The sequence below is a fragment of the Hylaeus anthracinus genome, unplaced genomic scaffold, assembly GCF_026225885.1.
Source record: "Hylaeus anthracinus isolate JK02 unplaced genomic scaffold, UHH_iyHylAnth1.0_haploid 12002, whole genome shotgun sequence".
In the NCBI taxonomy this organism is placed as follows: Eukaryota; Metazoa; Arthropoda; class Insecta; order Hymenoptera; family Colletidae; genus Hylaeus; species Hylaeus anthracinus.
The window spans coordinates 10063513-10091483 of NW_026534349.1; the positions used below are offsets into that span (position 1 = coordinate 10063513).

Genomic DNA, 27971 nt, shown 5'->3' on the forward strand with positions numbered 1-27971 from the left:
TTAATGACATATAAAATGTATATGCACATCCTTGCACTAATCGTTCTGGCAAGTGAAAATGATATATATATATATATATATAATGAGCAGTCTAGATTTCACTGAACGACATATCAAATCTACAAGTACATTCTTGAAATAATCGTTCTTATTAGTACAGGTTTTGGAGAACGAAATCAATGAATCTAGTAAGTGGAAACAAAAAGGAAACGATACCATCGAATTGAAGCTTTTGAAAAAAATGTATAAAGATGTTTTATTTGAACGTCGATATCCGTGTTTAAGCGTATCGAGGAACTAAGAGGGAGATTGTTTAAGAAGAGGGAAGCAAGGAGCGAAGCAAACGTTCCCGTTCATCGATTCATCTCCGAAACCCTTTTTCTTTCACCCTCGACTTCACAGCGCTCTTCTCCTCGATTTCCACTATTGGCAAAGCGATAACTCGGTACGTTAGCCATAAATCAAACTGGCGGAGTGTTTCGCCCAGCCTCTTCCACAGGAAGCCTCCACCGTCGACTCCTTCATCCTGTGGCAAATGATCCGCGACGGTTCGTCGTTTTTTTTTCTTCCCTGTCCCCCCTCCTTTTTTGTTTCACTTACGATTGATCGTATCACGAAAAATAAATCCACGTCTGCGAGTTCCTCGACGGACGCCTCGTTCGTTGGATTGTTTCCCACCTTTCGCGGCGTGAATTTGCGAATGATAATTTCAACCAATTAACGATCTTCCGTCGCTCGACGACTTAATTTCAAACTACCTATCGTCTCGTTCGTCCCTCTGTTTTTTTTTCCTTCTTCTTCTTCTTCTTCTTCTTTTTCGCATCCTTTTCGTCTCGCTTCTGCCTTGCAACGTCACGGCCGACGCAAAATTGCTGGAATTATGAAGGAAAAGAGCGCTCTTCGGAGAACGAGGACAATTAAATTAGAGTGCAATCTGAATACGAGCGGAAGCCCGACTGACATTTAACGTCCACGATTCCGTGCATAACGACGCTTGTAAACGTTAATTGCACCGTTGTCAACCGAACAGGCCAATTTTAATCGGACGGGCGTCATTAACACCGGAATTCACAACGGGAAACGCGGTACAGTTTGCTAAAAGTTAATATCTGCTTTTTCTGCGCGCTCGTTGCTCGAGCTGCACCTTGAACTTTAACGTTGCAGAATGAATTACCTTTTCCATGTGGAAAACCGCTTTACGTAAGCAGCTACACCACGTTTCACAGCTACACTCACGGCTATTTCGAATCAATGTTTGCGCGTGTTATTAAAAATCTGTAATATTATTTATTTAATAAAGTAAATATAGCGATGGATTGCACGGAGATTCGTGTAACGATATCGAATTGGATATTTGAGGCTTTCACGGCTCAGCGTTGCATGGTTGGTACTAATTGATGCTTCTGGGTGCAAGGTGTGTCCTTTGGATAAGATACTCAATCTATCGATACTGATACCAGTGTGTCATTTGAACCCTGAAGAAGCTTTCTGCGATGCTGGCGAAACGTCAAAGTCTATTTATCCATAAGACACGGTGCTTACTGTTTACAGTTTGATAAAGTTTGAAACGAAACTGACAAACATGTAGTTTTAGATCATTTCAAAATTTAAATAAAATGAAAATGTTTCACTATTTGTTGCAAATTAAATTAATAATGTTTATCTATAATTATAAAGAATACTCGAATTGTTTGTTATCCCTTATTAGGCGGAGCGAGAGTAATCCTGTCTCCGCAGTACCTCTAGTTTGTGAGTGCTTCGCCAACTCCTGCGCAACGGTCACTACATATTCGAAGGAGATCAGCGTTAGTAATTTTAATGAAATGAGGATAAATAGGATAGATCCAGTGCCATCGTAGATCGTTTCCCCGCCCCGTTTCTTTATCCCCCTCGAAAAACAATTCGGTTGGAGAGACGCAATAAGAGCCAATAGTTTAGAGGGGAGCGAAGCGTATTTACTATTCCAGTAACCGCCCCTTGCATCCGTCTTCGAAGGTTGGATAGGAGAGCGCGCATATTGTAGCTTCGTAAGATTCAAATTAGGATAAAAGACGATGGCTGCGAACAAATCGTATCCAACCGTTACAATTTATTCTTCCATACGATACAGGTGAAACTCGTGGAAAGAGTCTTGTGCCTTACTTTTTGTAACTGTAATTACCTTTACATTTTTTATAGTTGTGTCTACAAGACGGTTTTGAGGGGTAAGGACACTTCAGATACCCTAAAAAGAAGCTAATTTATTAAAAGCAGTTAAAAATTCAAGTAGGGTATTTTATTAAATGCATATTAATGTGTAAAAATAAAATTGTTTGTATATGTTTTAATAAACAGCATTCATTGGATAGAATGAATGATAGAAATGGAAAGATTTATTGTAATCACATCTTGTAATTACTACAATTTAACCTTCAATCTGTAGATTGATAAATAATTCCTATATTCTTCCAAATGCAAAAGAAGAATTAAATGTTCCTATACACACAACTTCAAGAAAAAGTTTTGTTTCGATTATCCCTTCAATGAAAAGATTCTATTTTAAAATTTCCAACGATCTCGAACGAACTCGATGATTACCGGTCCTCAGCAATGGTTTCCATCGTCTGTGAACGAAGTAAATTATATTATATGAAAATTGCAGCGTGTCCTTTTTCGCGGGAGAATCGTAATCGAGGCACGTACGAGGAATGTCGACGATTGCTTCGTAAATTCTTTTAATACTCGATCTTCTGTCCGGTGAAAGGGCAGCCCCGAAGGGGTGGCTTTTACGGATCAAGGGCGTCGCGCAACAAGTGTGATTCTGAAGGGGGTGCTTCTGGGTCGCCACACAGCAGCGCTCATTGTGGATTTCAAACATCAGTTTTTCCAGCTTAAAACGTGAGAGTGATTTGCCGACGTGAGGGAATTTGCATTTTAATTAGAAGCAAACCAGCAAAAATTTCTTTAGTTATGATTTTCACCCTGAAATGTTCAACTCGATGAGAATAATCTCTTGTAGGACGTTGGTTATATTTTAGAATGTTCTTCTATAGAACATATAATGCATAATGTTCTTGTATAACGGGTTTTTTTAAAGGAGATTTGCGATTCTGTTTTCTAGTCAAGCTTAAGTGGAGTGTATCTGTACGATTCTGTTATTTTAAATAGAAGTATTAGTGGTTGCAATTAAATCTGAACGATGATCTTCAAGTGTTCTTTAGGATTACGTTGACAGACGTATTTTGTTATTAAAAAAAAATTTTGAAGTCTATTTTAAAAAAACTCTTTGTTCCTTTAATGCTAATTAAAGCCTAGAACTTAGATCTCTTTTTTAAATAGGTATTATTTGGTTTTAAATAAGTATTAACACTAAACCTACCGACATTTCATTTGCACCTGCTTCTACCATGATCGATTAAATGACAGGTCTTAAAGACACTTTTCAATTGGAGGAAAAAAAAATTTCACGTCATACTAAACTGAATAATACGTGAAACAATTGTATATAAGAACTATACACAAAAGTTTGAAACCGGTCATTTGACCGGTCGGTTTAGTGTTAAATAGTATTTAGTTAATCCTCGATAAAAAAATTTGACCATCGGATCGATTTTATATAAAAATTCAATTGTCTACAGACACGTCACCTATGATGTGATGAAATTTGTATTCAGATCTCGCGGTTACTCGTCAGAAATCAAACTTTTATCACGTACAACATTTTTCTTTTATGAAATCTCTTAAATTTCTTAAATGAATATTTCACCCAGAACCACGATTCCAGGACAGTTCTTGTGATACCAAGAAACTGACCAAAGAGGAATAAACGTGGGTATCGTTAATGGTGAAATTTGTCCGTGGTATGCGCTTATGTGTCCCCATAAATCGGTAGGTTCGTGGACGGAGCAGAGAGTCGTTCGCAATAAACTCGTGGTCTTCGCAATAAGGGCAGCGAGCGGCCCCAAACACAGGAGAAGTACTATCGAGGGTGAAGGGTCGTAATCTATTCCGCCACCTTATATTACCAAGGGTGGCGCGCTCGTGGCTATCGAGGCCCTGTCGTTTCTCTTCATTTCCACTGCGTCACCAATTCGTCTACCGTCGAAATAGTTAGCTGCTCTCCTCCCTCTACGTGGACGTATTTTTAACGCGTTCACTGCCACGGTGCTCACCGGTGACCACCATTTCCTAGTTGCAATGTTCTTTTAAAATGCTCACGATAAATCAACTTTAATATTAACACTTTACCGACCGGTAACGTTTGCTGGGTTGGCTAATAAGACCGTAGCGTTTTATTTTTTCTTTGATCCTAGAACGATTTGTTTGCTGTTTCGCAAAGTGTTTATATGCATTCATGTAATGCATACAATGACATGTATATTAAAAAGTTATTAGATTTTTATGAAACTTGGTATTCGTGAGGTATTTGGGCCACAAACTTCGAATCTGATATCAGAATTGGAAGATTCAAAATGACGGGTCCGATATGGCCGACATGTATAGTAAAAACATCAAATTATTGTGAATCTTTTATGAGAAAGGATTTCTAGGTTTATAGGGCAACATAGTTCGAATACATTGACAAAAATAACATGCAATTTTTGATCAATTTCTCCAATAACACTCAAAATTGATACACTCATACCTGATGGCTAAAGGAGATAAACCAATAAGCGAAAATTGCAACTCTGCCATAAAAATGGAACATATTTTAACGGAATGTTGAAAATACGAACAAAGGAGAATATTGAATCAACCTAAGACTATTCAACAATAACTTCACGACTTCATATCTTGCAGAACCACTTTAACTTTTCTAAAAGAAATATGAATAATGAACGTCATATAGGACAATGACTAAAACTATAAGTTGAGCATGATATGTTATACGTTAGGCCCCATTCGAATGTATCTTACAAATCTGGTCGCTAATACCTTAAGGGGGCATGCGACTTTAAATAATACAATTAAAAAAAAAGTATTTCCATTAGATATAGAGGGTACGAATACTTATGGGACTGACTGTATGATTAATGGCTACCAGCATGAACGATGGGATAATTCCTCACATTTGGATACCTTGCTCTTCTCTAAACACGTGCCATCTATTTACGTAAATTAATTTTCAGCATAAAATTAATGAAAAAAAAACTTGAATAAGTCTAGTCGACTTGTGAAAGATTAAAGTTGTAAGCGATTTCGTCTTGTCGCTTCGTGGAAAATCTCGTCTATCGCGATATTAATTAAGGTGTGAAGAATATCGTAGATCGAAAGCACCTCCAGCACCTAGGCTCTCAGCCGTTCTCTTCTATGCCCGTCGCCTCGCTTCAGCGTCGAAGGAATTTTCAAATATTTCCGGGCAGACGCCCGATAAATTCTCGGAGCTGGAAAATATTTCCGATAGCCAACCGACAATCTGCTCACCTTGCGGACCTCCGACGCGAGGACAGCCCTTTTTCTCTCTCTTTCTTCCCCTCTCGCAGAAGAAGAAAACGGAGCCACCATTCCGCCCATACTCCCGAGATGGGATTTAAATTTTACCGTGGATAAGATAAACCGCGACACTTTGGATTTTCGTACTCGTACAGCTTGTAGAGGCGAGAAGAGAGAGAGAGAGGGGAAAAGGGAGAAGGAAAATCGTCGTAAGCGTGAGCTTAAATGGGCGCATAAGTAGACGACTCTTGCGCGCGAACGGCATCCAAAGAATCAAGAAATTTTCTTTGATCTAAAATTCCGCCCTGTCGTTCGCAGGGCTTTTCATCCGCGTTCTTTGAACTGTCCGTTTATCTCTTCCCGGGAGTGTTAACGTTTAAATAAATAACAATATTTCCGACGTTGACGGGCCGACGCGAAAGCGCTTCCCGTCGGAAAACTCGAGGGAATCTTCTTACGTTACACTGCGAGCGTGAGTTCCCAGCTCTCAAGAGGCTCCAAGCCTACAACTTCTTCAATACGAGGACCACGAGGGTTAATTTCAAGATCATCTAAACAGAACCGAGATTCACCTTCCCAAATTTCGTTTTTTCGATCAATCTTTGCGGTATACGCACTTATCACTTCTACATTTTAACGAAACTTTACAGGCTGTTAGAATATTGGAGTAGATCGTTTACCTGTGTCAGTTCAAGTTGGAAGTGTGCCACTACGCTCTTGTATGAACTTACAAGTAACAAATATAGAACTTACAAGTAACCGGCCATATCAATTTAAAAAAATTCTTTTAACCGAACAGTTGTCGTTGCGTTTTATTTCATTTTATCGTCCTAAATGCTTAGTTTCTCGATTCTTTTTTACTCTTTTTCGATTCGTTCTCCTGAATCGACTCGTAAACACGATTCTACAGCGGTTAGGAGCAATTGTAGTTACTCGAGCGGTTCCAGTTGGATGGACCACCCCGTATAAACGCGCGCTTGCTACAAGACCAAGGAGGCCTGAACCGCTCCGTTTATGAAGTGGAAGATAAAATCTCTCGAGTAACTTCCGCTTCTATTGCAATGGTCAAACCGTTACGCGAGACGCGATAGAGGTTTCTGCTTGGTTATCGGTGCCAGCAATTTAGACAGTTTTGTATTTGAATTAGATTCGATCATTCACTGATAGTTAGAAAACTTAATGAGATTTTTTAAATATTATTAGATATGGAAATTAATTCTGTGCCTTTATGGTCAATCATTTGTGACTTTAGTTTAAGTATATACATATAAGTCCAATTGAGTATGTTTAACATAACCCAAGTTTTTACTTGATGATGACCATTGCAATATATGTTTACATACAATATTTGTTAAATAGAAATTTTTTTTTTATTATTCTTCTAGTACATTACAAGTGTACTTGGTACTTGTAATAATTGTTCTACTAAAGTTCATATAGATGCCTTGTAATGTCCATTAGGTTGAGACTTAGAGTGTTGGTGCTGTAATGCAGCAAAATGGAAACCATGTAAAAGTTATAATATAAATGATCGAATATAGGTATACAGAATTAATTTCCACACCTTATAAGTTAAATCTCTGAAAATTAGATAATATTAAATCATCCAAAAGTTATGATATCATATCTAAAGAATAAAAAAGACAAATTTCGAACTATATGCAACACTTACAGTTAGCTAGAAGCAAATAAACTGCTGCGAAACAAGCATACTAAAGGAACAATGCGAGCAATTACTGAACAACTTAATAGAGATACATGTATATAGAGAACCAAGATTTTTTGAATAATATTTATTGTGGCTATTCTCAAGTACTAGCATGTCCAACTATAACGCACACATCGAGTCGTTTCGATACTCGAGCTGAAAGAGCTCGCGATTCGACGCTAACTTTAAATGATAAACGCGAGCTAATTAGAAGCGTGGGCGGCCAGCGGAGAATGTCATTAAATGTAGGAGAAAATTTCTCGGAAGCAGGAGAATTATTCTGGAACTAGGCGTTTCCGAGACGACTGGTTGGTTCGCGGGTATGTGACTGATTTTGTCGCGCGAAGACGCCGCGCGCACCAGAAATTCAGCGGCGCAACGCCGCTTCAAGAGCGTGATTCACGGGTTAGGCAACTTCACGCACGTGTTCCTGGCACACGTCTTTCTTTCCTTGGACGACGGCCAAGTTCCGAAACAGCGTCCCGCGGTGTCTTTAACGACGCTTCGCCTTAATTATCGGGCTCGATGCGACGCGGCAAATTTACGAGGCTGTGCCGCTTTCTACGATCGTGAAAACGGAAAAGGTTCATTGTCGTCCCCCCTGGAGGTGTCGCTCCTCGAACGCGCGCTTTGATTTCTGCTCGCACTCGCCTGCACAATACCTATTAACGCGGTTCCCGTCGGTTCAATGAGCTGAAAACTCTGCGGTGAACCGATCATTTTCTCCCTAATAACGCACCACGAGAACAAATTAAGCTCCTCGCCTATGAGCTTATAGTCAGTCATATAGTACAGTCCCGATTATTGCAGAAAAATCTCGTTCGTCGCATGATGTCGACAAGAGAAGAGGATGATAGCTAAGCAATAAGTTATCGCCAATAATTGACGTTGGGTACAACAGCGCCAATATGTTATGTAGGCTACTCTCATTGCATCGATTACTTCGATTATTCCACACGTTCGAGTCCCAATTTTCTCTAAAAATTAAAGTTCTACCTTGTATCAAAAATACCACATAATTTTTTAAGGAAATAGGTTTCTTTACATGTTTTGATCAGACTCGATCTTGTCACATTGATTTAACATTTGTAAACAAACTTCTGAATGCACAAATTTCCGTGATTTCATCTATTAGATGTATCACGAATTTTCCATTAGTCAAACCTGGACGTTCAATTCTCGTTTATCGAAGTAAATAAATAAATACACAAATAATCAAGCAGGAAAAGATAAGTTATATCACAACTAATTAAAAATTGACCCAACTCGAAGTCATTAAGCAGGCCACTGCCAGCAGACGGTTTTTCGATGGGATGCATGTTTAGTGGCCTGTACTGCAAGGGTATCGTTTAACAGACCACTCGAGTGTGCCTAAAGTAGATCGCTATATTTGTTCCATCCCCTTCGCGTCGGTCGTTTTAAACGTGGAACCATGAGCTGCGCGATTCTCGTTTGCGCGTTAGATGCCGGGTCTAATCTGACCCTATAAAAACTGACTCTTACACATTCTGTGAGCAAGTTTAACCCGAAACTTTCGCATTTCGTTTCATTTGCATTTGAAGCTAAAACTTATTTGTTTCTTTAAATACGAGTAAGACTAATTGCTTGGAGGCGCGAAGGTTTAACATTTTTGAGACTTTTACGATAAAAATCTCATAGTAAAATAATTTTAATATCATGTGCAAGGGAAATTTAATTTTCCTTCCAATGCATATTCCTTCGAGTTAGCGAGTTTGATTTTGATGCGTGCAGGTAGTACAGTGCTGCAGTGATACATTATAGGCAAATAGTTGACAGAATAGTTTTATCAGAAAACAAAACACAAAGGTATTGTATTATCGCAATGTCGCATCCAAGAACGAGGAGTCAATAAGAACACGATTGGTAGGATGCGGGATAGTCCAGTGAGAAAATCGGAAGACTCCCTGTCCAGGAGCCCCGAATTCGAATCCCCGTGCCTTATTTTTCAGCTGGACTCGTATACTATCGAGAGGCATCCTTCTCTACCGCGATTCGATCAGCAATCACTTGTCCCGTCCAAGAAACGTTTCGTGACAGGTCCATTCCTTCTCGAAGAAACATTTCGTTCGATGAAAGCAGTGAATAAAGAACCGATTGGTTTGAATGAACCATCGGTGAAACGTCGCCGAGGAAGGACACAAATGAATTCGATGTGGGAAAGGACGAACGCGGATTGAGCAGAGACGCGACAGGTTACAGGTCACGCGGTTAAACTGTGTTCGGACGAGCGTTTAGAGATGAAAAGACGAGCAGAGGGTAGGGGTGTAGGCAGATAGAGTAGAGTAAAAGGTAAAAGTGGAACGAGAGTCAAAGTGGAAGAGGGGAAAAAATGGGAAGAGGTAGAACGTGGCAGCGGACGCGACCGACAAATAGAGGGAATTAAAAGTAATCACGCACATATTTACGCGGACGATGAACAGAATGGTTGCGTCAACCGCAAAAATGTAACTGCATGCGAGTTGCAGGTGTATGCACTCGAGTGTCGAGCGTGCAACGAGGGTGGCGCGGAGAGAGAGGGAGAGGAGGAAACGGGGGAACGGGTCTCGACGGTTCTGACGTGTTCGCGCACACGAGCGCCGCGGGCCGAGAGAGACGGACCGATCCATGATAAGCGAAGAGGAACGGAGAGGGACGGCTCGTGCTCGGAGAGAGGAAGAGAACCGGAATGGCGGAGGATGAGCCATTCGGAGCGAGAGGCATACACAGGTAGCTTTGCAGTTGAAATTTTCCGATCCGCCCGCGCGTGCACCGTGCATGCCGGGGATGCAATTCGTAACGTTAACAGTTATTTCGACGGAAATCCGTTTTTGGTTTGGGACAGGATCGTCGAATGGAATTTTACGGTAGCCTGTTGTGCATGTTCCTCTGCATTTACCTTCTCTGTGCTAATTGCGCACGTCAATGTCCTTTTTCGACTTTCGCGCTCGAATTTTTTTGTCAATTACCTGTCGTAGATTTCCTTCAACTAGATCCGCTCCATTCATTTTTCATTTGTACTATTCGCCCGACGACTGCCACCGCAGCGGGCTACGTCGTTACTTGAGGGATGTCCATCAATAAGTAGGCAGCTCCATTTTTTCAAATTTTTGGGAAATTAAAAAAGACGTTTCAAAATTCAGATTTTTGAAATTTTCTTTCTTTTTCTTTTTCATGTCACAGCATAGGTACCTAATTATGAAATTACGACTTTTCGGATTCCATCCTTCCTTTTCAGAGTGGTGGAGGGAGGATTAATGTTTGGAGCAGACTCCTTATTGCAATCCGTTCTAAAAAAAAAAAACACCTGAAATTTAAGAGATGTTTCGAACGAAGAGAACACAATTTTCTTTCAGCGCACATGTTTATTTTATTCTCAAACCATTTGGCAATACAAACAAAAAATGCAGAATACAAAAAATCGTAAAATTAGTGCAAAATTCATTCTTTTTCCTGCTCTATCTCCGTCAAGTCGACACCGGATCAGTTTTTCTAGTGATCGGAACTGTCTCCCTATTGCACCACAAAAAAAAGGAACTTCTTAAATCCGTGATTATGTTCTAATCTCTCATTTTCCAAACGTAAATAAAGAACTGATCGATTCCTACCGGTTCTTTCATTTCTTTCGTATACTTACCTTTTTTTTTTTTTTTGTAACAAAATATCAGGACGTATTTGTTGATTTATAATTGAATACGACACACAAAAGCTGCAAGTATTAGTTTGCAAACAGATATCGGATTATGTCCCTCAATTTTTATGTTAGCATTTTCCGAAAGTATTAAATAATTCAGTAAACCACCAGCATTATAGTTATTAATATACTCAACCATTGTAAGTACTAACCATTTGCGTTCCAAATACTATCATTGCTAGCAACGTTATTATTTTTTGATTATAACAATGAAAATTATTAAATTCAGACCGTGCCTGTATTTTCATACCGTACTTATTGTTTCTTCTTTTTTTCTTTTTTATTTTTTGTAAAAATATTGGGATGTATTTTTCAAGAGAGGGCTTAGACTTTTATTTCTCAATTCAACACCAATGGGTACGGAATACATCAAATTTGTCAATTTTTAACTGAAAGTAGACACAATTAAAATTAAACTTGAAAGGTAACGCCGTCGACGCGACAGGCAATATCCATCGCGAGAACTTTTCGAAAGCCCTTTAAAATGCTCGAGACGGTCATGGAACGCGCATGTCTTACACGAGCATGAACCAAGATTATCATAAATCAGAACCGGCCGATACCGTATGCAAGGTACACACACCGTGCGCACCTGTCGCTCCTTGGTAAACATCTGTTAATATAAATATCGCGCGACGTGTCAACGCAGCTAGTAACTCGTTGCTCGAGCTGACACCACTTCTCTGCCAACTGTTCAATTTTTCATCGGTCTTGAACGCAGTCGCGTCGCGTCGCACCGCACCGGATCATTATTAAACTCTAATTAGCGGCGGTATCTCTACGGTCGAACGGAGTATCGTTGAAATTACAGCCAGCGCAAAAGTTAGGGGTTGTCGAGCACGCGTGGGCGGGGGTGGCGTTGTATTGCGTCGATCGCAAATGCGCGCAGTAAATGACACGAGCGCGTTTCGCTTGTTCTACAACGACTCCTGGCCAGTATATGCTCGCGGCGTACCGTGCACATACACATACTTGTGCTGTATGCGTGTGCGCGCACGCGCGGGCTCACGTGTGGCTGCTCGGCCCGCGGGAGTTTCGCGATTACGTATCATTATTCCGCATGGTTGCTCGAGCTCCAACCCCGAGCTATGTTTGCAACTAGATTACCGTTTGTAACGTGTCTCTCTTTCTCTCTTTCCTCTGTTCGCTACGTCTCTCTTTCCATCGCCTCTTCCTGTTTCTCTTTTACACGCCTCTCTATATAACCCTATCTCTCTCTCTCGCGCGCGCGCTTTTTCCCTAGCTTTGCCTCTCGCACTTGCCGTCTCTAATTATTTGCCGCACAGAGGCGAACCTGTTCGCTTCGCGCTCGAGAAACACGCTTGAAATGTGCTTCTTAATGGCGAGCGGGCCAGCTCGAGACAGACTGGTCGGTAATGGCGCAGAAATATCCTCTTTCAGGCCGATAACGCTACTCGTGCGCGATAACTATCGATCTCGAGGAATATGTTTCATCGGGAATGCGAGCAAAGCTTGGGTCGGTCGCGTTTGCTCAAAATATTAGCTCATAGGCAATGATAAGACGGAACTTTTTTATATTTACAGTTTATTCATACGACGATTAATTTCAGAGATAAAAATTGAAAACCTAGAAGACCTTTTTCCTGAAATTCAATTTCTCTGACGAACTTTCAACTTTTCAATTTTTATTTTCGAAACTAAGCATCCCATGAATAAACTGTAAATATAACAAAAGTTTCATCTCATCATCCCCCATAAGCTGATATTTTTTAAACATTCATTTAACGAATACAAATATTTCTCTGAGCCCATTTCTCGTGGGCGTATTTATACACCTTCGCAGTCAAAGGGTTAAGAGTGGCCCTTAACACGTTAACTGTTGACTATAGTCACAGGTGTTATCAAAAGGGTCGAAGTGTGTCTCCGAACATTGCGCAATGGCGGCAATCGTAATCGCAAATAGGAATACGATTGTAATCGAATGTTTTCGACTTGTGATTACGATTATGATTGTAATCGTATTCGTAATCGCAACTCGGAAAGATCCGATTACAATCGTAATCGTAATCACAACTCGAAAACATTCAATTACAATCGTATTCGTATTTGCGATTACGATTTTGCCCATCACTGGTCTCCTGTCCATCCTAGAAAAACGAATGCAACGTCGAAGCCCACGCAACGGAAAGAGGACGGGCGATCGCGCGATCGTGTGCAGCCGATCGGTGGTTTTTCATTTGATCGCGAGTGCTCTCGGGAATGTTTCAGCCAGCGTCTTCGGTGAAATTTCTTTTCAGGAGAATGAAAGGATCTCTCGCGCAGGTAGATGTCGGAGGCGGGCACGATTACCATGAGAATGGCAAACTCGTTAGGCTGCCGATGCCGGTCCAGCGACGTTGACCGTGCGGAAGTAAAAGCAGGGCGGAACAATGTTGCCATCGAACGACGTGCCTTTGGCATTGGAGGTCGAAGTCGCCACTATTAGATTGAGGTTCGGCGGTGGGCACGACCGCCGCCGCGCCGCGCCGTCGCATCGGTTTACAATATCGTAAATCGCTTGCTAACCAGTTGGCCCCGCGGTATGGTAGGAATTCGACTGGTACTCCTCTCCTCCTCTCTTCTCTCTTCTCTCGCTCTCTGTCTCGCTTTCTTCGCCTGTCTTTCCCCCTTCCGCTCGTTCTATCCGTATATACATGTGATTGAATAGGAAGATATAGAGAAGTGGGCTAGTCGTGGGTGGAGGGAGAGGGCAGGGAATACTCTTGACTCTCGGCGCAGCCGAACGTTGTCATGCATCGTTTACAAGCCGAGCATCTCCGTTCTTGCGGCCGAACGGCCAAATTCACTTGCTGCTGTTATGCACCCTTGAATGGACCACGAGATATTCCTAGCTGCGAATGCTTCCACGATCTTCCTCGAACGATCGCCTCCCTTCTAATTTGGTCTCTATCGTAACGGGGCTCGCGATACTGGAATATCAGCCGCGAGACATGCCTCGGGTAATTAACATAATTGCACGATTCCAGCCCCGGCTACTGGGATTTCTAGTGTATCTCGCGATGCACGCTTCGTCTCGACTACGTAACGCGATACTTTAGTTAAGCGACACTCACTTTTCGAATGTTAGACTTGCTATTAGTAGCGCCAAGCACGTGGCTAAGATCAACCATTTTTCTCTGGTCGACCAGCAGGTTGACCAAACCTGTGGATAAATCTGATGAAAACCTATTCTTATAATGAAACACTGAAATATGCATTACGTAGACTGACAAGTAATGGCATTTCTTTTACATAATATCCAACAAATTTTTAATAAACTTCTATTTTTACTCAATTAGGAAATCGCCCTCGTTATCAACAATCTCTTGCCATCTAGTATCCAAATTTTCAATGCCAGATCGATAAAAATGAACGAGCTGATGAGTGATAAACAAGTGTTTAATATTGCAAAAACGATATTACTTTCCAGCCAACCTAACACATTGTAGATTGTGTTGATATCTATGTTACTTTTATACACAGTTATTTTCGAGGAAAAGGGTGTACGAAATCCACAAGTTTCTCTACGATAAATGAATAGTAAGATGATCCGGGATCGGATATCTCGATGAGACAATGCTAATGCAACGATCAACATTTTTTTTATTATTATCGTTTTTGTTGTAAAATTGTTACCATCGTGTTCCTGACATTTTTCTGATTAAAACGAGACCAAACACGACGTAATTCGCATCATATTTACTACATGTCTCACCGAAATAATCCCGGTGTTGGTCGCCATTCTCGCATGTCGCTCCGTCCTCTTCTTCATTCGCTGTCCTTCTCTACACTCGAAGTTTGTTGGCAAAACATTAGGAGATACAGTATCGACTGAAGGACGCATGCAAAATCGGAGACCCAAAACATTGCACTCGAGTGTTTTTATGTGTTTACACTTGACTCGGAGTCGAGCGTCGAACGTAGGAAAGGACAGATAGTGAAAGAGAAAGAGGTCAGAAGCGTATCAATCGGTTCAGATCATATTTCACCGGTGGTCGGGGCTACTCGGGCGAAACTACGGGCAAAAGAAATATGAATGGGCTGGCAGCGGGAGGGTGGGTATCTGAGAGACACACAGAGTGTCCAAGCCTAAGTGATACGGAGCTCTAACCCTAAAACTATCGGCCGAATGCCAAAATTTCAAATATGAAAATTGCATGGTAAAATGGGCCTCGTGTTTCAGCGAGAAGGAATTTTTGTTAACTTTGTTATTTAACGAGATACGATGGTCAAGTTTCGTTTTTCAAATGGAACTACATATTTTTTTTTATATACCATGCGATAGTACTTTTCAAGACGAATTCATTAAGCTTTAATGTATTTACCCGATTTTTATTAGTTTTCAAGCTATTAGGGGGACCGAAAAGTAACGTCATTTCCTTTACATCAAAGTCAAATAAATTCTTAATAAGTTTCTATTTTTGGTCAATTATGTAATCACTCTCGTTGTCAACAGCTTTTTGCCATCTAGTGTCCAAATGTTTAATGCCAGATCGATAAATATCAAGGAGCTGATGAATGATAAAGAAGAATTGACATTCGCGGAAACGACATTACTTTCCAATCCTAATTAACACAATTCATTTCTAAAAGAGAAACTAATAGAATTCAAATAAAAAACATAGGTCGAAAGTCCTCTCCTAAACTCTTTCTAGAATTGCACAAATGCGCACTCTGTAACGTGGTGTGTGTTTCTAAATATTCGAATCACGATGAGACAGTTATTTACAAACATCTTTCAATCCCGGCGAGTAGTATTCTAATCAGCTTCATCGGCGTAAAATGTTTTTGCTCCGACTTCATTTTCGAATCTGTATGCATTATCTCCATTTTCTGTTAATTTTTGATCGTTCAGCCGATCATCGTAGCAACTTCCATCGGTGGCCAGTGAGCCGTGCCACGAGCTTCGTGATTGGTAGTCAACGAACCGTGACATGAGCACAGGTACCTTAAAATGGCCCAAGCTAAACAACGCACGCCAATATCATCTACGAAGTACCGGACCGTGAAAGCTTCAACTATCTCGTTATCTATCACCGCTCCTGCCTTGTAATTCAAAATCTATATTCGTCAAACCGTTTTTATTCATTTAATAACCGAAGACTTATACAATACACTTGAATAAATCCTTTAATCTCAATCGCGCTTGCCGTCGGGCTGCTAGTATTCGCTTACTCGACAGTCGTCATCGATCACTATTCGCAGTTAATTGTGTCGTGTTTGTTATGAACTGATACTGAAATACACTGTTACGTTACAATTCAGTATTTTCCTCTTGCCTGAATTCCAGCATAGGAATGCGGATCCTAGTCGTTATAAATGTTAATCCCGTCTTCGTAACTCGTTTGTCTGAGCGAAATCTACGAACAATGTTATCCGTTGATCGGTGTATCGTCTTCTCCCGCATTTTGACTTCTGACTGACACGCGACTACCAAAGCCAGGAATACATGGGTGTTACCAACGATCTGGCCGCTGTTCGATGTCAATTTACAGTGTCACAACGGAAATACAGTTTGCGAGGCGAAGTCAAGATAGTACCTCTCGGGACTAACGTTCTCAGCTTCCAATAATGTAATACAAAACGGTTGATCTTGGCAGTAACAGTCGGTTAACTTCAGTCAGCTACGCAGACAACGTTTATCAAATACGTGGGCTTTTCTTGTATTATCAACCTCATTTTTCTTTTGTCTCCTCAATTGTGAACGACAGCTCTAACGCCAAGGGTTAATTCGTTAGTTTCATCGAATCATTGTTTACTATCGAGTAGGCGTACTCCTGCCACACTCCAATTTAATTTTTAAACAGTTATGAATAAACTGTTGAACAAAACATTCGAATAAAATATTGAATAAAAAAATCAGTTGCCACGATATTTGTAGTTGTATTAATTTATTTCAGAGGCCATTTCATCGGATTCCTCAACTTTTTGTTTTATGGAGTTAATCGATTTGTGCAATGAACGGCTTATATGAAGTTGGTTGAATTCTACAAGAGAATATTGAACAAGTGTTTCTATTATCCCTAAGGGATTTGTATTTCAAATGTTTGAACTTGATACACTTGGAGGAAGAGTGGCCTCTCCGTAGATAGCGTAACAGTTAATGTTGCAAGATACACGAACCTCGAAACACTTCGAGTACTCGAACGATCGAAACGGGATCACAGAATGTAACAGAAAAGGGTTCTATCGGTTTTTCCATCGAGAACAGACGCGATATTGTCAGTTCTCCTTTTGGAACAGTGATTTTTTTTATGTCGCGCGAATATCTGATTAGAAAAAAGGTAGCGGATAATTGATCGATCTGCCAATCAAACCGTTCCATCGAAGTGGCCTTTATTACCAGTCTTTGTCGCGGACGTCGTTTTCCATTGGCGCGGAACGAAGTAAAACGAGCGTAATAGATGGAGAGCTGGCTACCAAAATCAGAAATGATAAGATGCAGTGAAAATTTGTATCTAAAAACACTCCTTAATAGTTAAAATCCAAGAGTTTCAAATAATCCCGATTGAATTTTATTTTTCAAATTATTTTTTGACTTGTAAATTCAATTGATGGCACACTTTGTTACATGCAATTCATTTTTTGCACACGGGCTCACACTGCAAAATAATTTTTATTGTTTTCTTTTGTATGCATTTCCCTCATCTTAGCCTTCTGCCATTGCATACGTAGTTAACTAATAATATAAATAATAAAAAAAAACACAGCCAGAACTGCATCTTGCTATTTAAAATTTTAAAGAATTGCTTTCCGGTTTACCAACTAATGACGATATTATCATTTTTCATATACTTAACCACCATTCTGTCTTCTGGCAATTGTTATCTAGGTTTTTCAAGCAATAAGTAATACGAAAACGTATTCGCCAGAACTGTATCTTGTCATTAAAATTTAAACAATTTTTTTACAACTTTATCGACTTCTGGGAACGTCTAAGCCCCGACCTAGACTTCTGACAATAATGTTACGCGATATCTACAGTTTAAAACTATACCTACACAAAATTTCAGGGCTCAAAGATTTTATTTTGATTAAAAATTACCGTGTTTGACTGCCCGCCCACGCTTCCAGCCCCGGGAGCGACTTCTGGTTGCAGCGCTATGGGCTTGTCATCTAGTAAGGAGTGTTTTTAACTGACTTCGAAAAGGAGGGGGTTACTCAATTCGACATATTTTTTTTTTTTTTTTGTATGTTCACCGATTACACCGAAATTGCTTGACCAATCGGAATGAAACTTGTTGCATCTTATAGTGCATGTCTCCCCGGTGGTCCCATTCTCAAGATTTTTTGCGATATGTCACTTTTTACCTTTTTTTTTTTTTTACAAATTTTCACTACACTTTATCATTTCTAATTATGGTAGCCAGCTCTTAGACTATACGTAATGCTAGGAGCGTGGAGTGTCGGAGCTTTGTCTGGCCGCGTGCACGCGTAGCGAGAGATTCGAATGCCCGGCAGCAGACGGAACCAGGAACGGTTTTCTCTTTGTATGCTCGGCGCAACAGGAGCACGTAGCGTTCTATCGCATGCATCGCGGTTCCGATAGCGATAATAAGCTCGTTTAGCCTTATTTGTCGAACGTGGCGGCGCGGCGGTCTGTAACCGGTACGGTAGCGTGGCTTTAATCTCTACCTGATTTATTCCGGGTGTCCTGCAACCATTTCACGGTTTATTCGTGAGATTTTGGATTGGACCTCCATCACACTTGGATAAGTCCTTCGAAGATGCTGTTTCGACTGCAGACGGTGCTTCCTACCGAGGACTTTATAGGGCCTGTATTTCTTTGGACAGTTTGTCAATCAATTTTTGAGTGTACATTACGGTTGTATGACCACTTTGTTCGTTATTTACTTATGGTGTTCTTGGTGAATGTGTGTTTATAATTTCCATAATTGTTGAAGGTCACTTTTGATTTATCTAATTGCCATGGAGGGTGCGATGAAGATAGACTGCAAACATAAATTGTACTATCTTGAACATTTTCAGTTTTCAGTCTGTCGTAGCTTGTCAGATTGAGAATAGTTTTGAAAGAATAGGTCCGTATTGATTATAAGTATTTATATATTATATTATATGTATTAGGTCGTCGTAAAAGTTCATGCCACTTATACTTCTGCTACTGAAATTAATATGTGAAACATACCCTTAAGTTTTATAAAATAAAAAGGTAATCTCTCTCATTTTATAATATTTTCCCACCTTTCTGACATAGCCATTGTATCGTCACTATAGAATTTCTGTAGTTTTTTTTTTTTTGTTAAATATTGACACAGCTTGCAGCACAAACTTATAGGACAACCTAATATTTATAAGTATTTTATCAGATGGACTTTTCTAATGGGAGTGTATCGTGGCAGTGAATGCTAGGGATAATTATCTTCTTCTGCGTTCCAACGGTTGTTTGTGGTCATTGTTTCACTGGAGTATGAAATTATCCTCGATAAACCGCAGGATGATTTCCATTACAGTTGGCCTGTGTATCCTAGAATAATCTTTGACCATGGATCATTGTATTCTCCTTGAAATGTCTTACCAAAATATGTTTTGAAACTATATCATTTCATTTTGCTTCAGATTCAGTTTAAAATACGCGGTCTTAACTAGGGGTCATTTAGTTTCAAGATATCATATGCAGTCAGCGTAATAAGTATTCGTACAGGAACCATTTATTTTAATTATTATTTTCTCGTATACTTTTTTTTTAATCCTCCATTGAATCTTTTAATTTTAGTGAAAAAATTGAAAATCAACTTCAAATGCACGCCATCTTGTTTTAAATTAATTTTTTCCAAAATCCTTCGTTCAGGGACCCGCTAGACTAATCTATTTTCGAAAGCTACAAAAAGAATCACAAAGAAATGTCGTTTTTCCTCTTCCTGACTGCGACTAACCCCTTAACGAACCCACCATTATCGTTCTATGATCCAACCATATGAATTTCATTTTATAACTTAATTCGTGTTTGATAAAATCACGACGATAATTTTCGCCCGCAGAGGCAAGCCAGTAAATACGAGAGGAGTTTCGGTCCACTGCAAACGAGAAGAGCTTTTATATTTAATCACATTCAGGAACAACGACGGCGAGCAACGGTGAAACGTTAATCCCCAGCGTTGCGCGGCGACGCGACGCTGCAACAAGTAACGTTACCGTAAACTTGCATTTGTTCGACAGGCCACCTTGTAACAATTCGTTTAATTACGCGCGATTCTCTTATCGGTGTTACGAGCCAGTTTCGCCAAGGTTAATAACGCCGACTGGATCACGCGCTCGAAGAAGGATTTTATATAATTACGAGAACGCGACGGCCGTAGCTCATCGGTTCGATGATTCATAGTTGCAAGTCGATCATCGATGAATCGCGAGTTCCATTTTTCCGTGTATTTTTCGCGTCGGAGTGAACCGTGATCGAATTTCGTTCGCCTTCTTTGTCGAATCAAGCCGAATGCCAAGGGCGAGGTGACGGGAGGGGGGGGAGGAACAGGGACAGAGGGGTGGGTAAAAGCGCAAAGGGTGAGCGAACTGGCCGCGTGGGGTAACGAGCAACCAGCGTTTTCAAAGCGACGAGAGCACGCCATAATTACTGCCTTTGTTTCGAACAATTTATATTAAAATGAAAAGCAATCTGCATTTGCAAATTAAATGCGCCCGTAGCTTTCCGTCTGCGCGGCGCTGCCGGGGAGAAACGCGTAGGAGGTGGATTATCCTGATAAAGAGGCGAACCGACAGACCGCTCCGGATGGTTACCTGGACGGGTAGGAGGGGTAGATCGTGCAAAATCAAACGGATACCTCAGTCGTGTTAATTGTGTGCCGCTAGTAATCCATTGCCATCCATTCCGCGCCATATCCTGTTTTCGTTCTGCTGATCTGACCTGCGAAAAACACTGATCCACGTTGCGTTCGACAGACCAGATTGCAACAATTGCCTTGAAATTGAACTACATTGTTTTGTTGATTATTAGGAATGGAGATCGATCGTGACGTGCGACGATTAGAATCTCTAAATGAAATAATAGACTAATATAGACAGCTTGATGTAGAAGACTACATGCAAGAATAAAATCAAAAGGAAATCCCTCGACGGAAGAATGATATATTTAGAAATTAACGTAAATTTTCTTTTTTTTAATCAAGTTTTAAAAATGAAACAGTTGTACGAATACTTATTGCTTCAACATTACTGTCGATTAATTGTTTTTTTTTTGTTAATTTCGCAACTTACGTAAATAGCTATTTTCTTTTTTGTAATCTATCTATTCTAGAGATTTTCGAGAATACGTAGAATGTCACTGTTTATAAAAAATAAATTAATAAATTACAATTTTACACAGTTTTTTTTGGAAATTGATCGGTGTACGAATACTTTCTACACTCACTGTAAACAATGTTTTTATTGCCGCTTAGCTAAACATGGATTCCACGAATCGATTGTGTCGCTGGGTTTTTTTAAATGCGACCATCGTTGACTTTTGAAACCTGAAACACCATCGGTTGCAATCAGAGAAAACGTCGAGGTTCGCGCAGCGCCATTCTCGACACACTTTGGCGAGGAACCGGTAAGGATGACTTTGTGACGAGTTTACAGTCTAAAAAACTGACGGGAATTTCAGTCACATCGATGCACAGACGAAGTTTCCTTCGCTCCTAAACTCCAGTGTTGTATTTCACTGTTGATTTGCTGTTTTTTTAAACCATGTACACTTGCTTTTGTGTTTATGTTGACACATTTTATTCTATCGTGCGTAGTAATACTACATAATAACAAGTTTGCAATAGATTTATTTATCGATGTTCATTCATCAAATATATATATATATATTCATTTTTTATTTATATCTTTATATACATATATATGTAGAATAGCGCGATAAAGGCGGGATAGTCTTTAAAATAAACAGTGTAAAATAAGCGGTGTCGGTTGAGAAATGTGATAAAATGATGTACATTGTTTTTTAAAATTCCCTTTATAATATAAATTTAAATAGATATTGTAGAATGCATAAATGCAGATGCAGCTATCACCTAACGGTATATACAATTAATAAGAAAGAATAGCCAAAAAATAATGGTCAATAATGTTACAATTTTTATGTGACTGATGGAGTTAATCGATTTGTGCAGTGAACGACTTATACACATATGGGTGACGTGACGACCGAGGTGTTAAGGTACAGTTTGTCTAACTCTGATTACGAGTAAACCAGCGTGCGAAGCACGATCATCCTCCGACATACATATGTATGTACCTCACAGCAATCGCTAAAGTATAGACAACTATGGCATGGTTATAACGCACATTTCACCCGTTGTTTTCTTCAAATAACCCCGTCCTGTAAATTACGTAACGAGTATTTCCCTCCTATCTGACGAGGATTGAAACAGCGTTAGTACTAGGATCGTGCTCGTCGAATCGTTACTTAGCGAACGTTGCGTTCGACCGATTCTAAAAATTACTTTTGCAACGTGCACTCTTGCACGCGTGTGCGTGCGCGATCCAAACGCTCGACGCAGCCAGCGCGATTCAAACATCTTGTCGTGCACTGGCAGCGCACAAGTCAAGAAGCGTTCCGCGGCTTGAACACGACCTCCATTAGCCTTCTTGATAAGCGTGCTAATTGGTCGACTTCAGCGAATGAGCAATACGCTTTTGAACTCCGTTCGTTCTTTTTGCCTGGGCATCCGCGACCTTTCGATCCCCGAGAATCGTCAGTAACCTGGCAGACATTGCCTACAATTTTCCTCCAACTTCGGCCTTAAAATCGCTTCAACGAGAAATACCGAGCGGCGATCACCTGGCTCGACGAACAATGCCAAGGGTTAAATATCAACCGCAGCTATTGCGTAATTGGACGGGAAGTTGCGTAGGATTCACAACGTGTAACTGAACATGTAGGTTTCTAGAAAGATCTATGCTTCAGGACGTCACATTTATGGGATTTTTTATTTGAGAAATTTGTGATAATTATTAACTAGAGCTGATGGATGGAATATGGGACTGCCCTTTGAGGATTGAAACTTTGAAGGATCAAGAACAGACGTTAACTCAATTGTATTCAAAGTATATCTCTAGAGACATTATTTAGGACCTATTGTCCGTTGCTTAGGAGTTGGCGAGGCAGCCCAATTGGCTATCGCGCAACGGCGACACCTCTACTCACACTCATTTTCGGTATTGGCCGAATCAGTCACTTCTGCAAAGCTACCGCGTGACGAAGGCCATGAACAAGATAGAGCGAAGGAGCAATAGTAACTATTGGCGTGACGTTAATGTGAGGAACACGAATCTGATGTTGATTTTGAGGTAAAGAATTTCTATGGCATTAAACCTTTAAAAATACGGTCGTAATCGTATTTGTAATCACAACTCGAAAACATTCGATTACAATCGTATTCGTATTTGCGATTACGATTTTGCCCATCACTGCTGAAAATGAAAAATCCTTGGCCACAACACAGTCGAGTCTAGTTTCGAATCGTCTTCTTTTCTCAATTCTTCCAAATTGAACGACGACCTATCAGCAATAAATTGAACTTTGAAGAACGAATTACAATACTGTATGAAGCAAACGGTAATTCAAGGTGACGTTAATCGACGACACCTATCCAATTTGCGACAATGTCGCGAGTCTATGGGTGAGAAATATAGGTAATTATCAATATTTATTGAGGATTCAGCGGTGAGTTGGCAGGTACGTTAGCGAAGGGAAATCACGCAGTAAACCCACCGGTATCCGCGGATGGTATAAAAGAGCCCGCGACAGTAATAGTCATGATTCAGATGACGCAGCTCTCAAGGCGGCAGAGAAACGGAGATAATGAATTGTAATGTTTCGAGAAGCGCCGCAATTTTCCTGGAATCTTATCTAGATTCACCTTTACGAGTAGATCACGATGGCGTACCGTGTAGCTTCCTAATGCCCGGGGCATCGTTCTCGATGTCTCGATGATGCCTAAGGCACGGTTCACCCTCGAGATTCCTTTCCGCGTAGAGAAGAGCGTTCCTCGAGACTTCGCATTCTTTCATGGATACTCAGCTTTATACCCGGAAGCTCGCCTTGTCGTGGATTTTTTTAGCGAGTTCAAAGGAGGCAGGACAAAAGGAAGTGCGGCCACGGCTGCACGCCAAATAGACGAGAAAATAAACAACAGTTACTGTACTCTTGTCGCTATTATTCGCGATAAAGCTTATTTTCCACGGGGTTTCGTGTCTATATGCAAACTTTTTATTTATACTCTGCGAGGTTAGAAGGCTTGGAAAAGGGAGACTCACTGCTCGATAATTGCCAAGCAATCTTGTAATATATTAGAAGAACAGCAATAAGCAATATTTATTAGCTACTGAACTATAGATACGTGTAGGTACATTGAAATTGGCCATCAGATTAAGACAAGGACCTAAACAAGTACAATACTAAAGGTGAAGTGTCTAAAGAAAATAAATCTAGATAGAATTCATGAATACGATAAAGTTACAGAAATAAGTTCTCCCATAATTGCTAGATTATGCAGTTTCCAATTGTCTGAAAACATTTCATTGTGAGTCGAGAGAGTAAAGCCCAACCTATAATTCTGTTTTACTCGCTACCAGTGTAAAACGTGTTTCTCGTGTACAGATGTCGCGTTTTCTTTTTTTCTTTTTTCTTTTTTCTTTTTTTTTTTAACGCGATAAACTGCCTGATGAAAATTTGCAAAGAGCAAAGACGCGACAGCTTTTATGTCGGGACAAACTTCTGAAAATACGAAAGATATCTCGATCTATTTTTAAATTCCTCGATCGCGCCAGGCCCTCTCTCTCTCTCTCTCTCTCCCTCTCTTGCTGTTCGATTTACGAGCTTGAAAATCGTTTTGCGCTTCACTTGTTTCATGGTTTGAGACAACTCCACGAAATAAATTAACGACACAAGTTCACTTCATCCAAGGCATCTCGAGATCGGCATAAAATTCTATTCGAAGATTCATTCATTATTTTTACGTATACAAGTATTTAATAATGTATCCCCTAGAAGTTTACATGTCTTCCGTTTCCTCGTGTTAAGGATGCGATTAGAGGATACGGATTTTGTTTGATAAAGAAACGAGATTAACTTTCATAATAACTTTAAGTTCGTCTAGAATGATACATGCGTTGTTTTCGAGATTTAGAATCATACTGTTTAAAATTACCGACGAACACAACAGGCAGTGAGAACCATAAAAAAGGGTTGTAAGCGTTGAAACTTTGGGTTCAAACTTTGAAGCGTTATAGCTTGAAAACTAATAAAAATCGGGTAAATACATTAAAGCATAATGAATTCGTCTTGAAATGTATTATCACACGGTATAAAACAAATATATATAGTTCCGTTTGAAAAACGAAATTTGACCGTCATATCACGTTAAATAACAAAGTTAACAAAAATTCCTTCTCGCTGAAACATGAGGCCCATTTTACCATGCAATTTTCATATTTGAAATTTTCCATTCGGCCGATAGTTTTCGAGTTAGAGCTCTGTATCACTCAGGCTGGGACACCCTGTATAATTGTGAGCCACCGACGGACACTGCCGGCGTGAACGTGTTAAACGCGGTATTTAAATTTAGATACTTCCGAAACACCTCGCCTCGCACTTTATCTTCCATAACTTCGAAAATACGCGTCTTACAACCTATCTCCCGTACATCCATTATTTTTGTACATTTCTTTGATTACTTCATGCACAACACCGTATTCACTCGACGCTCCAAACATGTGTTTAACGCATGAGACTCGACTTCTGCTAAATGTGGACTCGCAGCATCGCCTTTCATCGTTTAACCTGAAACCAACACTTTAGAATTTATTCAGGGGTTATGTCAGCGTTTCTTGATTTACATTCCCACGGACACCTTGACTAAAGGAAAATTCTTGGCTGGCTGCCTAGAGCTGAATTTAATACGAACCGGTTAAAAAAGAAAAAGGAAATACATTTTAACAATTTTTATTTATCTTAAATTTTCGCCATAATGAAAAAAAAGTAATTCTATGATCAAATTATTTTTTTATATATTGGTTATCACAGTTTGAAATGCATGTTAACTACACAACAAAGCTTATTTAACTAGAATTACTTACTTAGACTTTAAAAGTGATTTTGTCAAGTAATTATGTACATGTGCCAGTATTAAACATTGCTTATTTTACTTCTTTGGTATACTATAAATCAATATAATAAAAAAAAAAACTCCTATTGAAAACCATTTGGAGGTCTATTACTACACAACAAAAACAATTCTCTATGACGTAAGATTTTCTTCTCAAGTGTTAATCTTTCATATCCCTGTCACTTCCCGTGTGTGCCAATAATTTGTGACTCACGGTGCACGAGGAATCGTAGCACATGTACAGGGGTGGCTTGCTGTCACTCGTCTCCGTTAATTACTTCGGACGTCTCGCGCTTGGCGAAGAAAATCGGTGATTCGTGCCGCTCGTTACGTAATTCGTGCTCGAAAAGGAGAGCAGAAGCGTGCACGTTATATTTGCAATATGTAACTTGTTTGTTCGCCAACGCTCGCCTCCACGCTTTCCGAAGATGCTCGCGAGCGTAACCGCGAGTCGCTTTGCCGGCGGATTATAACGCGGCGATTTCACCGCGTTGCCGCGTGAAAGTCGGGACGTCCGGTCCTTTCTAGCTAATGCAAGAAAAACTCGCTCGCGTACAAATTATTATTAGATCCTGCTGTGCCAGATCGCCTGCAATTTCTTGTCTTTATCTTTTAACCCTTTGCGCTCGAAGCTATCTCATTACAAATTTTCCAAATCAGGAATCATGAATTGAATAAGTCGAAGGTTTTTTTTTTTTTTGAATCAAGTAGCAGTGATGCTCTACCAGATCCAAGAAGTTTCTATCCGATTGGTCCATCCGTCTCGGAGTAAGAAGCACTACAAAATTTTTCGATTTTTTGCAAGAAAAAACAAGTAAAAAAATGAAAACCTGGGTCACGACGTAATCGGTGAACGAACGTTTAAAAAAAAAAAAAATGAAAATACATGTCGAATTGAGTAACCTCCTCCTTTGGAAGTCGGTTAATTAATAAATCACAACACTTACTCTCTAGATAAAGGCCATTTTCGACCTATTTTATTCATGGAAATCTGACGAGATCATTGAGAATATCGTCATAACGCTATATGGAAAAATATAAGAATATCTATTTCGCAATAGTGGCTGGCATACTGGTATGCGAGCGGCATCGCTTTAAAGTTACGTTTATCGAGCGCGTGTAATGCGAATCACGCTCGCTGTTACCGTATCGCGCTCACTTTCGGCGTATCTCATTCGTTTCTCCCGTCGGAAAGTATTATACCTGCACAGGCAGCCTTAATTTCGAATTGAAATCGCTACTTAACTCGTTTTCGAGCAAATTGATGGCTCAGATTTTGTCACTCGAAAGCGAGAATTACTTTGCGAATGTTTTACAGCGTAATAAATGCATCAGAGATGGGCAACATTATTATTTATATAAAATTAGCGAATAACGATTCAAAGATAAACAATTTTTATCGTTAAATTGTTATTATTTATTCGATACAAGTTACGGCTGAATACTTTTAGCGAATATTCAACGTTCGCATTACTTCGAATGTTGACAAATTTCTACATGTACGATCTCACTGTCTGCATTGTAGGTGCACCCACGTCGCTGTCATCCTGACCTGCCCGAGAAATCCTCATGAAAGACTGGGAACTCAGTACTCAGAATAGCATCGGTATTGTAGCCATTTCTTTTTTATTTTTTCCCATTTTATTAAGCTGACCGCCATCGATCGCGACTGCTCGTCACAATCTATTATTCTCTGCTATCTATCCGTTTGCTGACTTTTTTCATCTTTGAACGCGATGCTGATGGCGGCGGTGGTGGTGGTGATGGTGCTCTTACTATTATTATTATTATTATTACTATCATTATTCTTCTTCTTCTTATTATATTCTTATTATAATTATTATTATTATGAACCACTAGTTGTTGTCACGGTAGAAAATAAATCTCTGAAGCTTTTAACACGGTGTGTTATATGTATGTATATTATGTATTCTTAATCGCGTGATTATTGATTACTTTAACGTTTTTCTAGCATAATATTGCGTTTTTACGTTGTCGATTATTAAATTATAGTAAAATAAGTAGAACCTCAAAC

The 27971-nt window shown here is 39.9% G+C and overlaps 1 protein-coding gene across 8 annotated transcripts in view; it reads left to right on the forward strand.

Moving 5' to 3' along the window:
• LOC128892055 (protein scalloped) overlaps window positions 1-27971 on the forward strand; it is a 215384-nt gene that overhangs the window by 64573 nt on the left and 122840 nt on the right. For 4 of the 8 annotated variants that reach the window (XM_054152132.1, XM_054152140.1, XM_054152137.1 and 1 more), the window contains exon 2: window positions 27462-27542. The exons of 1 other annotated variant lie outside the window; for it this stretch is intronic. In XM_054152132.1, coding sequence (XP_054008107.1) covers window positions 27506-27542 — 37 coding nt within the window. In that variant the 5' untranslated portion in view covers window positions 27462-27505. Of the gene's footprint in view, window positions 1-9606; window positions 9848-27461; window positions 27543-27971 lie in introns of all 8 variants that reach the window. 3 more of the 8 variants (XM_054152134.1, XM_054152135.1, XM_054152138.1) reach the window with 2 other exon arrangements.